This window comes from Trachurus japonicus, chromosome 9, assembly GCF_045865225.1.
Source record: "Trachurus japonicus isolate A0001 chromosome 9, Traja_1.0".
NCBI lineage: Eukaryota > Metazoa > Chordata > Actinopteri > Carangiformes > Carangidae > Trachurus > Trachurus japonicus.
The window spans coordinates 4248592-4264077 of NC_140915.1; the positions used below are offsets into that span (position 1 = coordinate 4248592).

The window sequence follows — 15486 nt, forward strand, 5'->3', positions numbered from 1 at the left end:
ATTTGGGATCTTAACAGTTACTTTCTCACATGAAAAAATATTAAAACTTAAGTTGAGTTAGTTAAGTTAAAGCTGGAAATAAAACAGCTTTTCACCTGTTTTACAGCTACTTTTGCTGGTTGCCGTGAAATGCATTCTGGGAAACTCGTATACTGTTACTGCAGTGCTGAAGTAGCAGACTGAATCCCACATTCAGTATGCAGTATACAGTACATACTAACGCAGTATGTAGTAGACAGTACGGTAGTATGCGGTTTCGAAAACAGCCAGAGAGTAAAGTGTGTGTGTCATCTAACAGCTGTTTGTGTTGTGTGTAGGCAGCTCAGAGCGGCTGGAGGAGAAGAAGAAGGAGCTGCACACACTGGAGCAGGTAACACACACACACACACACACACACACACAGACACACACACATATTTTGAAAACCTGGGTGGTGTGTTACAGTTTGTACATTATCATATTTATTTACATCTGCAGTAATAGAGTAGTTCTCTGTGTGTAGTGAGCGGTCCCACCTCATTGACATATGGACACAGATATACAATCAATATTAATCAATCAAGCTCAGGAGATCAATCCACAAATAAAACACTTCATTCATAAATGTAGAAAAATATGAAGAATAAAATGCAAAAAGATAGATAGGTAGAAATATAAGTTTAGGTAACACTTTACAATAAGGGCCCCTTAATTAACATTAGTTAGTACATTATTAAGCATTAATTAACTGTTTACAGATATATTAACAATCATTATTATGTATTACTTAGGATTAGGAAACACATTAATTAATGTAGCCTATTAGTAAGCAGTTAATTAATGTTTACTACTCAAAGTTAGTTAATAAATTATTAAGTAATAATAAAAGTTGAATCAGTTATCATTATGTATGCATTAATCAGCATTAATTAACACATTAGTTTATATATTAATGCTTAATAATGTAACTAACGTTAATTAAGGGACCCTTATTGTAAAGTGTTACCGTAGTTTATTACAAACATGTTATTGATCTGTTTTCATCATCAGAGGGAGAAACACCTGCTCCTCAGGGAGGAGGAGCTTCAACGGCAGGGGGAGGAGCTACAGGGGAAAGAGGAGGGGCTTCAACAGAAGGAGGAGGAGCTTCAACGACAGGGGGAGGGGCTACATGAGAAAGAGGAGGAGCTTCAACAGAAGGAGGAGGGGCTACGTGAGAAAGGGGAGTGGCTTCGGCTGAAGGAGGAGGAGCTACAGGAGAAGGAGGAGACACTTCATGTGAAGGGGGAGGAGCTACTTCAGAGGGAGGAGGGGCTTCGTGTGAAGGAAGAGACGCCCAGTCAACAGGAAATGAAGCAGGTCAGTAACTCGCAAGTATTTCCAAAATATTTACTGTAGAAACACCAAAATCATATCAAAGCGTTCAGGAAGTCCTTACGAAGACCACAGTCTGCTTCTTTTTCTGAATGGAGCTACCGTTTTGTCACAATAAGCCCAAATGTGAGACCAGTGCGGAAGTCTAAACATTTTCAGCTAAAAATGTTAAAGGCCAGAGTTGTGCCTTCATTTTATTTTGCACCATCACATTGAGAAAATATCAGAAATGCTGCTACAAGCTGGAAAGTTCATTTAAAGTCGAATGAACTATCATCTTAATTGTCTTTATTTATAGTTAGCACATACCTTAAACACTCCAAGCTGGGAGCTAATGATGTAAGAGCAGATCCGCTGCAATTTACGTCGAGTAAACATTAAAAACAATCTGAGGGCATATACTTATAACTCACTACAACATAATATGCAGTTAATTGACTGTTGATAAGAATATTAATCCCAGTTTTTAAAGCTTCACTTTATTAACGACCGCTGCCATTGGTTAACTGTGTAAACCTGCTGTTTATCAACGTGTGTGTGTGTGTGTGTAGGAGGAGTCAGAGGAGGACGAGTCTTTCTACCTGTCAACAGCTGGTCTGAGGTCAGACCTCAGTACTGAGGTGAGACACACACACACACACACACACACACACACACACACACACACACATCATCATCATCATCATCATCATCATCGTCGTCATTACGTAAAACACATTTACCTGTGGACTGGCTGAATACAGGAAAGTGACGAAAAGGAAAAGAGGAAAGAGAGGGAGAGAGAGAGGAAATAAAGAGGGGGGGGGGGGAGAAAGAGGGAGAGGGGAAAGAAAGAGAGGAAGAGAGAGGAAAGAAAGAGGGAGAAAGAGAGGAAGAGAGAGGAAAGAAAGAGAGGAAGAGAGAGGAAAGAGGGAGGGGGGAAGAGAGAGAGGAAAGAAAGAGGGAGAGGGGAAAGAAAGAGGGAGAAAGAGGAAAGAAAGAGAGGAAGAGAGAGGAAAGAAAGAGGGAGAGGGGAAAGAAAGAGGGAGAGGGGAAAGAAAGAGGGAGAAAGAGGAAAGAAAGAGGGAGAAAGAGGAAAGAAAGAGAGGAAGAGAGAGGAAAGAAAGAGGGAGAAAGAGGAAAGAAAGAGAGAGAGAGGAAAGAAAGAGGGAGAAAGAGGAAAGAAAGAGAGGAAGAGAGAGAGGGGAAAGAAAGAGAGGAAGAGAGAGGAAAGAAAGAGAGGAAGAGAGAGAGGAAAGAAAGAGGGAGAGGGGAAAGAAAGAGAGGAAGAGAGAGGAAAGAAAGAGGGAGAGGGGAAAGAAAGAGAGGAAGAGAGAGGGAGAGGGGAAAGAAAGAGAGACAGATGAAATAAAGAAAGAAAGAGAGGGGGAAGACAGAGAGGGAGAGGAAATAAAGAGGGAGAGAAAGAGGAAAGAAAGAGAGGGAGATGATATAAAGAAAGAAAGAGAGGGGGAAGACAGAGAGGGAGAGGAAATAAAGAGGGAGAGAAAGAGGAAAGAAAGAGAGGGAGATGAAATAAAGAAAGAAAGAGAGGGGGAAGACAGAGAGGGAGAGGAAATAAAGAGGGAGAGAAAGAGGAAAAAGAGAGGGAGATGAAATAAAGAAAGAAAGAGAGGGGGAAGACAGAGAGGGAGAGGAAATAAAGAAAGAAAGAGAGGGAGAGGAAATAAAGAGGGGGCGAGAGCATTAGACTAACATGAACATGACAACACAGGAGAAAGAGGAAAGAAAGAGAGGAAGAGAGAGGAAAGAAAGAGGGAGAAAGAGGAAAGAAAGAGAGGAAGAGAGAGAGGGGAAAGAAAGAGAGGAAGAGAGAGGAAAGAAAGAGAGGAAGAGAGAGAGGAAAGAAAGAGGGAGAGGGGAAGAAAGAGAGGAAGAGAGAGGAAAGAAAGAGGGAGAGGGGAAAGAAAGAGAGGAAGAGAGAGGGAGAGGGGAAAGAAAGAGAGACAGATGAAATAAAGAAAGAAAGAGAGGGGGAAGACAGAGAGGGAGAGGAAATAAAGAGGGAGAGAAAGAGGAAAGAAAGAGAGGGAGATGATATAAAGAAAGAAAGAGAGGGGGAAGACAGAGAGGGAGAGGAAATAAAGAGGGAGAGAAAGAGGAAAGAAAGAGAGGGAGATGAAATAAAGAAAGAAAGAAGAGAGAGAGGAAAGAAAGAGGGAGAGGAAATTAGAGGAAAAGAGAGGGAGAAAATAGAGGGAGATGAAAGAAAGAAAGAGGGGGAAGACAGAGAGGGAGAGGAAATAAAGAAAGAAAGAGAGGGAGAGGAAATAAAGAGGGGGCGAGAGCATTAGACTAACATGAACATGAACAAGGAATAAAAAGACAGATTAAAAAATATTTTTTATTAAACAGAAAAAGTAAAGAACAGTCAGACATAACTGTGTGTGTGTGTGTGTGTGTGTGTGTGTGTGTGTGTGTGTGTGTGTGTGTGTGTGTGTGTTCAGGAGCAGAGGTGGAGGGCGGAGCTTCAGAGAGAGAACCTGAGGCAAGAGGAGGACCGACTGAAGGTAGAGATCAACCAATCAATCAATCAATCAATGACACTGATCAACTGTTCACTCTGATCAATGACTCAAATGAACAAGGATGTCTACGTCTGTTCTAAGTTAATAACAACGTATTTGAGGCAACATATAGTCAGAGATGTTTAGATGTTAGCCAGCATCACAACTAAGCATAAAGTCCGCTAGCTTAATGCTAACGTATAATGTAAAACTCCATAGACAGGCTAACAGAAATTAGCCCGTCGCAACCGACAGCCATAGCAGTAAAGTTAAGTTGTGTGTGTGGTGTGTGTGTGTGTGTGTGTGTGTGTGTGTGTGTGTGTGTGTGTGTGTAGGCCCGTCTGCGCCTCAGCCTGTGGGAGCAGCAGGAGAACCTGAGGAGGCTGCAGGAGGAGGAGGAGGAGGAGGAGGAGTCAGTGAGACGCCGCATGGACACGCTGGACTCGCTGCTCACACACTGACCACACACACACACACACATACTGACCACACACACACACACACACACACTGACCACCAGCTGTGTGTGTGTGTGTGTCATCATGTGATCATGATACTGACAATCAATCAATCAGTCAATAAATGAATGAATGAATCAATCCGTTTGTTGTCTTCGTCGTTCATTCACGCTCCATCAGTCGGTGGAATCGTCCCAGGACCAACCGACCAATCAGCTCGCAGCTCAGAGACACCGTCAGGAAACCGACCAATCAGGTGTGTCCTCTGCTCCGCCAGGAAGCAGTGGCAGCAGCTCTGCTCGGCAACAGTCCAGGTGTTTCCAGGTGTTTCCAGGTGTTTCCATCACCTCTCTGCCGCCGTAGTAACAGTTTCCAGGCAACGGAGCACCTCAGGGCTGCAGCAGCTGCTGTCGAGCTGCCGGAGGAGAGGCTGAGAGAGAAGAGAAGAGAAGAGAGAGAAGAGGGAGAAAGAAAGTTAAGAAGAGACTCAGGGTGAATTCCGTACCCGGAACACGACTATTTCTGATTAAATTAAATGTAATGTGACCGATCAGTTAGTTGTAAAACATTTATTTATTGATGTAAATGTGGTGATTTCTGCTCCTCTGCCCAGCTCCTCCTGAAGCTTCACTTTTCATTTACACAAACTAATCAATGAGACCATAAATTAAATTAATCTGCTCCTTTCTCCACCGGCATGACGACGTAGTCTGACTGGTCGATCACAGGTTCGATCCCCTCAGCCGGCCGCTGCTGCCTCTGAGATGAGCCGAGCAGTTAGCTAGCTCCCAGGTAGCTGCTCCCTGTAGCTCTGCACTTCTCCCAAAACGGAGCAAACTTCCAAACAGACGTCAGTTGGATAAACTGACCACAGATCAGGACTCTAAACTGTGACTTTCTCGCATGAAAAAAATATTTAAAATTAATAAAGTGATGTTTTAACAACACTACAGCGACTTTTAGCTGCTCTACTGCTATAATATAGCACTGTATACTGTATAATAAAGTAGCTGTTTAGATCCCCAATGTGCGGTCGGTTTATCCAAATGAGGCTGGTCAGCCGGCCAACCTCCGTCGTCATCCCGGGAGAAAAGACGGTCACTAATTAACTTACCCGCAGGTTTTTAGAGGTTTACCACCGGCTGGTTACATTCTTTTTAGTGGGTCTCATTGATGAAATGTAACAGTTGTGGCAGTCACATTCATTTGTTTGAATTAAAAAGTGAAGCTTCATGTCTGTATTGGACAGAAGAGCAGCGCTGCCTGGGGGCTCTTTAGCCTATACGTAGATAAATCACCACATTTACATCAATAAATAAGTGTTTTACAATGAACCGATCAGTCTGCATTAAGTTTTATTGTATTAAGTTAACATGGTTTTGAATACAGGATTTGTGGCAAAACCTTTATTACCGGTTCGTCCTTTACCACAATTCTCTGTTGTTAATCACAAATTACAACAAAGCGCACAAGACCCTGATCAGAGTGAAAGGAAGATGACACAGAACAATCAAAACTTCAGAACCAGTGAATTTTCCTGGACTACAAAGAAAGAAAAAAGAAAGGGAGAAAGAAGAAGAGGGAGAGAGAGACAGGTGAGTCCCCCGTCCTCTCTCAGGTCCTCAGGTAGCTCACCTGCAGTGCATGATGGGAGCAGACGTCCAGCAGCTGGACACACGTTCCCGTCCGACGCAGCAGCTGCAGCCGCACCGACGCCTCCATCTCCGCGTCGTCAACGGCAACCAGCAGCAGCCGCAGGAGGAGGCGGAGCCACGGCTCGCCACGGCAACGCTCCCACCTGACACCACACGTCATGTGATCAGCACCAGCACATACGTGTGTGTGTGTGTGTGTGTGTGTGTGTGTGTGTGTTACCGGGGCCAGGCGGCTCTGGTGGAGGGAGGGGGAGGGGAGGAAGAGAGAAAGAGGAAAGAAGGAGAGAGAAGAAATGGGAAGAAAGAGAGAGAAAGGAAAGACAGAAAGAGAGGAAATAAAGAGGGGAAGAAAGAAATATGAAAGAAAGAGAGAGAAGAAATGGGAAGAAAGAAAGAGAGAGAAGAAAGCGGGAAGAGAGAAAGAGGAAAGAAAGGGGGGAGAAAGGAAGAGAGAGGAGAGAAAGAGGGAGAGGAGGAGAAAGGAAAAGAGAGGGAGAGAGAGGAAAGAAAGAGAGAGTGAGGAAAGAAAGAGGGGGAGAACAGAAGAGAGAGGGAGAGAAAGGAAAAGAGAGGGAGAGAGAGGAAAGAAAGAGAGAGTGAGGAAAGGAAGAGTGAGGAAAGGAAGAGAGAGAGGAAAGAAGGAGAAGGGGGAGTAAGGAAGAGAGGAGAGAAAGAGAGGGAGGGGGGAGATGGAGAGAGGAAAGAAAGAGCGAGTGAGGAAAGGAAGAGAGAGAGAGGAAAGAAAGAAAGGGGGAGAAAGGAAGAGAGGAGAGAAAGAGAGGGGGAGAAAGGAAAAGATGGAGAGAGAGGAAACAAAGAGAGAGTGAGGAAAGAAAGAGAGAGAGAGGAAAGAAGGAGAAGGGAGAGTAAGGAAGAGAGGGAGAGAGAGGAAAGAAAGAGAGGGGGAGAAAGGAAGAGAGAGAGAGGAAAGAAGGAGAAGGGGGAGTAAGGAAGAGAGGGAGAGAGAGGAAAGAAAGAGAGGGGGAGAAAGGAAGAGAGAGAGAGGAAAGAAAGAAAGGGGGAGAAAGGAAGAGGAGAGAAAGAGAGGGGGAGAAAGGAAAAGATGGAGAGAGAGGAAACAAAGAGAGAGTGAGGAAAGAAAGAGAGAGAGAGGAAAGAAGGAGAAGGGGGAGTAAGGAAGAGAGGGAGACAGAGGAAAGAAAGAGAGGGGGAGAAAGGAAGAGAGAGAGAGGAAAGAAAGAAAGGGGGAGAAAGGAAGAGAGGGAAGAAAGAAAGGGGGAGTAAGGAAGAGAGGGAGAGAGAGGAAAGAAAGAGAGTGAGGAAAGAAAGAGAGAGAGAGGAAAGAAGGAGAAGGGGGAGTAAAGAGGGAAGATAGGGAGAGAAAGGAAGAGAGAGAGCAGAGAAAGAGAGGGAGAGGGGGGAGAAAGGAAAAGAGAGGGAGAGAGAAAGGAAAGAAAGAGAGAGACCACCTGTTCCAAACGTCATGTGACCCCGTTAATCACTCATCAGCACCAGCACCTACTAGTGTGTGTGTGTGTGTTCTTGTACGTAATACGTTGTGGGGACCGGCGAGTTTTTAACCAACAGAGTGGGGACATTTTGGGAAGTGAGGACATTTTGGTCGATCCTCACTTTTTCCAAGGGCTGTTTAAGGGTTAAGACTTAAGATTTATATTAATGGTTAAGGGTTTAGGGTTAGGGGCTAAAGGGAATACATCATGTCAACGAGTGTCCTCACAACGATAGAATTACAAGGACGTGTGTGTGTGTGTGTGTGTGTGTGTGTGTGTGTTACCGGGGCCAGGCAGCTCTGATGGTTTTCTCCAGAACCTCGAGCATCTTCAGCCGACTCGTCTCCTCCGGTGAGTCGCTGAGCTCCAGGTAACTCTGCAGCACACGCTCCAACCGCCGCAGGTGTCTGCACACGGCCACGCCCATCCTGCACACACACACACACACACAGAAAACACACACACACACACACAAAAAAAACACACATTGATCAACAGTCACATCAATCAGTGTTTCTCAAACCACCAGACGACGTCCTCAAATGTCTTGTCTTGTCCACAAACCAAAGAGAGACTCAGTTTATTGTCATAAAGGAAAAAAGAAACCAGATTTAAAGGACAATTCCGTTTAATTTTCAGTTTAATGTCTCCTGTTTTGCGGTAGTTGTGTCTGTCCCCGCGTCGCCACGGCAGCGATGAATGGGAGCGGATTGAAGTTCTGCTGCTTAGGCTGTTTCCATCCCTCAAAGCCACAGACAGCGTCAGATGGCGACTCAAACATGCAGCCAGAAGTTTATTTACTTCAACAAGCCGACATGTTTGTAAAACTAGATCTGATTCAAAGTCTGGCGGAGTCGAGACCCAAGTTGACGCTCGGTGTGTTCAGGTGCAGTGGGAAGCTCCCGTTTGTGTCAGAAACACAGGAATATCAACTCTAGACTTGCTGGAAGTAAATAAACTTCTGGGTGCATGTTTGAGTCTCCATCTGACGCTGTCTGTGGCTTTGAGGGATGTAACTTCAATCCGCTCCCATTCATTGTTGCCGTGGCGATGCGGGGACAGACACAACTACCGCGAAACAGGAGACATTAAAGGACAATTCCAGGCGAATTCAACTCAGGGGTGTATTTTCATATCATTTTAGGTCTAAAAGAATGAATCTGAAGATTTTCAGTTTAATCGCTCCTGTTTTGCGGTAGTTGTGTCTGTCCCCGCATCGCCACGGCAGCAATGAATGGGAGTGGATGTAAGTTCCGCTGTTTAGGCTGTTTACAGCCCTCAAAGCCGCAATTTTTTTCCACAGACAGCATCAGATGGAGACTCAAACATGCACCGAGAAGTTTATTTACTTCAAGCAAGCCCACATGTTTGTAAAAGTCGATCTAATTCAAAGTCTCCCGGAGTCTCGCGCGAGACCCAGTTGCCGTGCTCGGTGTGTTCAGGTGCAGTGGGAAAAGCTACCGTTTGTGTCATAAACACAGGAATATCAACTCTTTACTTGCTTCAAGTAAAAAAAACTTCTCGGCGCATCTTTGAGTCGCCACCTGACGCTGTCTGTGGAAAAAAATGTACACTTCAAGCAAGTAAAGAGTTGATATTCCTGTGTTTATGACACAAACGGTAGCTCCTACTGCACCTGAACACACCAGCACTGCAACTGGGTCTCGCACGAGACTCCGGGAGACTTTGAATTAGATCGACTTTTACAAACATGTCGGCTTGCTTGAAGTAAATAAACTTCTCGGTGCATGTTTGAGTTGCCATCTGACGCTGTCTGTGGAAAAAAATTGCGGCTTTGAGGGCTGGAAACAGCCTAAACAGCAGAACTTACATCCACTCCCATTCATTGCTGCCGTGGCGATGCGCGGACAGACGCAACTACCGCAAAACAGGAGCGATTAAACTGAAAATCTTCAGATTCATTCTTTTAGACCTAAAATGATATGAAAATACACCCCCGAGTTGAATTTGCCCGGAATTGTCCTTTAAGAAGCTGGAATCAGAGAATTTGCACTTTTTTCCTTAAAAAAACGACTCAAACTGATTATTAGATTATCAAAATAGTTGACGATTAATTTAATAATCGATTATTGTTTGATTAATCAATGAGTTGTTGCAGCTCTACAATAGTCTGATTATTACTGATAATCAATAACAGAGGGAAAGATTCAGACTTTTATTTTGGAGGAACCGACACTGTCCTACTCTTATTGTGGCGAGGCGCGGCGTACCTGTCGACGAGCGGCGGGAGGGCGCAGGCGTAGACGCGTCGCAGCGCCACCTTGTGCTCCGCCTCCATGTGGGTCAGGACCAGACGCAGCACGTCGTCATGGCGACAGGGCTTCCTGGGGGAGGAGGAGGAGGAAGGAGGCTTCTCCAGGACCAGGAGCAGATCCAAGAGACAGGACAGGACCAGCTGCACAGACCGATCACCAATCACCGATCACCGATCAATGATCAATAAGAGAGAGAGGGGGGTGTGTGTGTGGGCAAAAATATCGATACGGCAATATATTGCGATATAGGACGAATCGCCTTGTTGTTTACAACTACTTCCTGGTAGAAAACCAGCATGAGAACAATAGTGACGGACGAGAGTTTAGCTATATATATCTAATTTTTCATGTCACTATATCGCCGTTTAGACTAATCTGATGTTTGTAAAGTTTATAAAACCAATGATTGGACAAACATTACTATTTACGTGTGCACATTTTTGTAATTAGTCATGGTTATCAGAGATTAGCCGGGCTAACGGTTAGCTAGCTGTTTAACTTTAATAACTCAGTGACTCAATAAACGCTCCATGAAAAAATATTTTCTCCAGCGGATATCTGAGTTCCAACATGACTGAGCTAACTGGAGTAGTTTAATGTCGTGTCCCACAACGGGAGGGTTTTAACAGCTGACGTCCTGCTGTTAGCTTAGCTCCCGCCGTTAGCTTAGCTACCGCCGTTAGCTTAGCTACAGCTGTTAGCTTAGCTACCGTTAGCTGTCCCTGTCCACTGAGCCACTGATGCTTTCTAGACACTGTGATTCCCCCAAACTGAATAAATACAACACATAGCAACACAAAACACACACACAGAAATAGTAATGTTTCTTCAATCATTTCAGATTTGTCTAAACGGTGATAGGGCGTGAACAATATGATATATAGCTAAACTCTCGTTCGTTAATATTGATCTCATTCAAATTACAGCTGGTTTTCTACCAGGAAGTAGAATGTAAACAACAAGGAGATTCCGTCTATTTTGTATCGCGATACGATATCGATATATCAATTTTTTTCAAATAATAAATCATATTTCAGACGAAAACTTCGTCACTGCTGTACTGCTACCTCAGACAGTGTGTTGTTCATGCAAATTATGTTGTTGTAACTTGCGCTTGTATAGTTACAATAAAATGGCATGGATAATTTGAATTACATTGTTTTGACTCAGTTTGTCCCATGAATTATCACTATCATCTCATGTACATACAACTCGGATTTTAAGATGCATAAATAATGCCTTTTACATTTTTCAGTGAACTATGTAGAATATCGTAGAATATCGCAAAATTTGGATATCGCAATATCGTATCGTATCGTGACCCAAGTATCGTGATGCGTATCGTATCGCGATGTCCTTGGCAATGCCCACCCCTAGTTTGTGTGTGTGTGTGTGTGTGTTACCTGGATGACGGCAGCCTCGGTGGTGTACAGGTGTTTGAACAAAGCCTGGTAGAGAACCTCCGCTCTGTTGAACTGACGGAGCTCAGCAGCAGGCTGCACACACACACACACACACACACACACACGCACACACACACGCACACAAGCACACACACACGCACACACACACGCACACAAGCACACACACACGCACACACACACACACAATCATCATTACAACACATTCACCTGTGAACTGGTTGAATACAGGAAAGTGTAGAAAAGAAAGAGGATGAGAGAGGGGAAAGAGAGAGGGAGAGAGAGGGGGAAGAAAGAAAGAAAGAAAGAAAGAAAGAAAGAAAGAAAGAAAGAAAGAAAGAAAGAAAGAAAGAAAGAAAGAAAGAAAGAAAGAAGGGAAAAAAGAGAGAGGGAAGAAATAGGGAGAGAGAGAGAAGAAAGACAGAAAGAAAGAAAGAGAGGAGGAGGGAGAGGGGAAAGAAAGAGGTAGAGAGAGGAAATAAAGAGGGAGGGGGAAAGAAAGAGGTAGAGAGGGGAAAGAAATAGAGGAGGAGAGAGAGGAAAGAAAGGGAGAGAGGGGAAAGAAAGAGGGAGAGCGAGGGGAAAGAAATAGAGGAGGAGAGAGAGGAAAGAAAGGGAGAGAGGGGAAAGAAAGAGGGAGAGCGAGGGGAAAGAAAGAGAGGAGGAGAGAGAGGAAAGAAAGGGAGAGAGGGGAAAGAAAGAGTGAGGGGAAAGAAAGAGAGGAGGAGAGAGAGGAAAGAAAGGGAGAGAGGGGAAAGAAAGAGAGAGAGCGAGAAGAAAGAAAGAGAGGAGGAGAGAGGGGAAAGAAAGGGAGAGAGGGGAAAGAAAGAGGGAGAGCGAGAAGAAAGAAAGAGAGGAGGAGAGAGAGGAAAGAAAGGGAGAGAGGGGAAAGAAAGAGGGAGAGCGAGAAGAAAGAAAGAGAGGAGGAGAGAGGGGAAAGAAAGAGGGAGAGCGAGGGGAAAGAAAGAGAGGAGGAGAGAGGGGAAGAAAGAGAGGAGGAGAGAGAGGAAAGAAAGGGAGAGAGGGGAAAGAAAGAGGGAGAGCGTGTGTGTGTGTGTGTGTGTGTGTTGTCACCGTGTTGAGGACGATGTGGTGCAGACAGCGAACTCCCATCATGCAGTTCTCCGGCCTGTAGTCGTCACTGAGGAGGAGGGAGGGGGGGAGGAGGCGGGGGAGGTGGGGGGAGAGGGAGGGGCGAGAGACCTGCACACACACAGAGAGAGAGAGAGATAGAGAGAGTTGGAGTTTGTCGTGTTGCCGTGGAAACCAGGCGTCTCCTCTCAGTCAGCTGATCACTGACCTGCAGCAGCGTCCACACAAACACCAACTTCACGGGTTCACGGCGCCGCCACGAGTCCCTGCAACACACACACACACACACACATTTACCTGTGAACTAGTGAAAGAAGAGAGAGGGAGAGAGAGAGGAAAGAAAGAAAGAGAGAGAGAAGAAAGAAAGAAAGAAAAAGAGAATAAAGAAAGAGGGAGAAAGAAAGAAAGAAAAAAGAAAGAAAGAAAGAAAGAAAGGGAGAGAGGACAGAAAGGGGGAGAAAGAAAGAAAGAAAGAAAGAAAGAAAGAAAGAAAGAAAGGGAGAAAGAGAGAGAGGACAGAAAGGGGGAGAAAGAAAGAAAGAAAGAAAGACAGAGGAAAAACAGAGAGAAAGAGGGAGAAAGAAAGAAAGAAAGAAAGAAAGAAAGAAAGAAAGAAAGAAAGAAAGAAAGAAAGGGAGAAAGAGAGAGAGGACAGAAAGGGGGAGAAAGAAAGAAAGAAAGAGAGAGAAGAAAGAAAGAGGGAGAGACAGAGGAAAAACAGAGAGAAAGAGAGAGAAAGAAAGAAAGAAAGGAAGAAAGAAAGAAAGAGGACACACACAAACAACAACTTCACCACGAGTTCCTGCAACACACACACACAGTCAGAGCTTCACACTCCGATGACATCGTCCAATCAGTAGTGATGTGTGTTGCCGTGTCGAGGCTTCGAAGCGCGCGTCGAGTAATCCAGGAAGTGTTTTGTGAAGCGCGTATCGAAGCGCGTATCGAGGCGCATATTGAAGTGCGTATCGATACCGCGCTTCGATACCGCGCTTCGAAGCGCGTTATGGAAGCGCGTATCGAAGCGTGTTATCGAAGCGCGGTATCGAAGCGCGGTATCGAAGCGCGGTATCGAAGCGCGGTATCGAAGCGCGTATCGAAGCACGTTATGGAAGCGCGTATCGAAGCGCGTTATCGAAGCGCGTATCGAAGCGCGTTATCGAAGCGCGGTATCGAAGCACGTTATGGAAGCGCGTATCGAAGCGCGTTATCGAAGCGCGGTATCGAAGCGCGGTATCGAGGCGCATATTGAAGTGCGTATCGATACCGCGCTTCGATACCGCGCTTCGAAGCGCGCTTCGAAGCGCGTTATGGAAGCGCGTATCGAAGCGTGTTATCGAAGCGCGGTATCGAAGCGCGCGTCGAGTAATCCAGGAAGTGTTTTTGTGAAGCGCGTATCGATGCGCGTATCGAGGCGCATATTGCAGTGCGTATCGATACCGCGCTTCGATACCGCGCTTCGAAGCGCGCTTCGAAGCGCGTTATGGAAGCGCGTATCGAAGCGTGTTATCGAAGCGCGGTATCGAAGCGCGGTATCGAAGCGCGGTATCGAAGCGCGTATCGAAGCACGTTATGGAAGCGCGTATCGAAGCGCGTTATCGAAGCGCGTATCGAAGCGCGTTATCGAAGCGCGGTATCGAAGCACGTTATGGAAGCGCGTATCGAAGCGCGTTATCGAAGCGCGGTATCGAAGCGCGGTATCGAAGCACGTTATGGAAGCGCGTATCGAAGCACGTTATGGAAGCGCGTATCGAAGCGCGTTATCGAAGCGCGTATCGAAGCGCGTTATCGAAGCGCGGTATCGAAGCGCGTTATGGAAGCGCGTATCGAAGCGCGTTATGGAAGCGCGTATCGAAGCACGTTATGGAAGCGCGTATCGAAGCGCGTTATGGAAGCGCATATCGAAGCGCATATCGAAGCGCGTTATCGAAGCGCGTTATCGAAGCGCGTTATCGAAGCGCGTATCGAAGCGCGTTATCGAAGCGCGGTATCGAAGCGCGTTATGGAAGCGCGTATCGAAGTGCGGTATCGAAGCGCGGTATCGAAGCGCGTTATGGAAGCGCGTATCGAAGCGCGGTATCGAAGCGCGGTATCGAAGCACGTTATGGAAGCGCGTATCGAAGCGCGTTATCGAAGCGCGTATCGAAGCGCGTTATCGAAGCGCGGTATCGAAGCGCGTTATGGAAGCGCGTATCGAAGCGCGGTATCGAAGCGCGGTATCGAAGCACGTTATGGAAGCGCGTATCGAAGCACGTTATGGAAGCGCGTATCGAAGCGCGTTATCGAAGCGCGGTATCGAAGCGCGTTATGGAAGCGCGTATCGAAGCGCGGTATCGAAGCACGTTATGGAAGCGCGTATCGAAGCGCGGTATCGAAGCGCGTATCGAAGCGCGGTATCGAAGCGCGTATCGAAGCGCGTATGGAAGCGTGTATCGATGACGTATGAGATGACGTCCGAAGCCTCGCCAGCCCGTTGCTCCGCCTACTGGTTCAGGAAGCGGTTCGCGGTTTGGTGGTGCGCTATTCGAAATAGGAGGCACAGTGAAACGCAGTGGAGGTTCCCCTGCATCCTGTGGTATTTCTGCATCGATTGCAACATGTGTTCCTTGTTGTTTACATTCTACTTCCGGGTAGAAAACCAGCACGTAATTTGAATGAGATCAATAGTAACGAACCAGAGTTTAGCTATATATATATACCTATCATATTTTTCACGCCCTATCACCGTTTAGACAAATCTGAAATGATTGAAGAAACATTACTATTTCTGTGTGTGTGTTTTGTGTTGCTATGTGTTGTATTTATTCAGTTTGGGGGAATCACAGTGTCTAGAAAGCATCAGTGGCTCAGCTGACAGGGACAGCTAACGGTAGCTAAGCTAACGGCGGTAGCTAAGCTAACGGCAGTAGCTAAGCTAACAGCAGTAGCTAAGCTAATGGCGGTAGCTAAGCTAACAGCAGGACGTCAGCTGTTAAAACCCTCCCGTTGTGGGACACGACATGAAACTACTCCAGTTAGCTCAGTCATGTTGGAACTCAGATATCCGCTGGAGAAAATATTTTTTCATGGAGCGTTTATTGAGTCACTGAGTTATTAAAGTTAAACAGGTAGCTAACCGTTAGCCCGGCTAATCTCTGATAACCATGACTAATTACAAAAACGTGCATACATAAATAGTAATGTTTGTCCAATCATTGGTTTTATAAACTTTACAAACATCAGATTAGTCTAAACGGTGATATAGTGACATGA

At 45.7% G+C, this 15486-nt stretch overlaps 2 protein-coding genes across 2 annotated transcripts in view; one reads left to right on the forward strand and one right to left on the reverse strand.

Annotated features, from left to right (window-relative positions):
- Positions 1 to 248: 248 nt before the first annotated feature.
- On the forward strand, positions 249 to 4388 carry LOC146980680 (uncharacterized). The gene is made up of 6 exons (XM_085787921.1): positions 249 to 273; positions 318 to 370; positions 1030 to 1338; positions 1905 to 1973; positions 3801 to 3863; positions 4196 to 4388. The coding sequence occupies exons 1-6, from the start codon at positions 249 to 251 to the stop codon at positions 4319 to 4321; spliced, it is 645 nt and encodes a 214-aa protein (XP_085644047.1). The 3' UTR covers positions 4322 to 4388.
- An 18-nt stretch (positions 4389 to 4406) lies between these two features.
- Positions 4407 to 15486, reverse strand: part of tti2 (TELO2 interacting protein 2) — a 14507-nt gene continuing 3427 nt past the window's right edge. Inside the window, exons 4-10 of the mRNA XM_085785710.1 lie at positions 12443 to 12500; positions 12217 to 12345; positions 11125 to 11217; positions 9677 to 9861; positions 7730 to 7873; positions 5954 to 6116; positions 4407 to 4748 (exon numbers count right to left, since the gene is read on the reverse strand). Of these exons, the coding sequence (XP_085641836.1) occupies positions 4662 to 4748; positions 5954 to 6116; positions 7730 to 7873; positions 9677 to 9861; positions 11125 to 11217; positions 12217 to 12345; positions 12443 to 12500 (859 nt within the window). The 3' untranslated portion in view covers positions 4407 to 4661. The remainder of the gene's footprint in view (positions 4749 to 5953; positions 6117 to 7729; positions 7874 to 9676; positions 9862 to 11124; positions 11218 to 12216; positions 12346 to 12442; positions 12501 to 15486) is intronic.

Bases quoted from the DNA above. Each gene is read 5' to 3' on its own strand.
- LOC146980680 (XM_085787921.1), top strand. From the start codon at position 249: ATGCGGTTTCGAAAACAGCCAGAGA. The intron at 274-317 runs GTAAAGTGTGTG...TGTTGTGTGTAG, and splicing joins GTTTCGAAAACAGCCAGAGA to GCAGCTCAGAGCGGCTGGAG. The intron at 3,864-4,195 runs GTAGAGATCAAC...GTGTGTGTGTAG, and splicing joins AAGAGGAGGACCGACTGAAG to GCCCGTCTGCGCCTCAGCCT.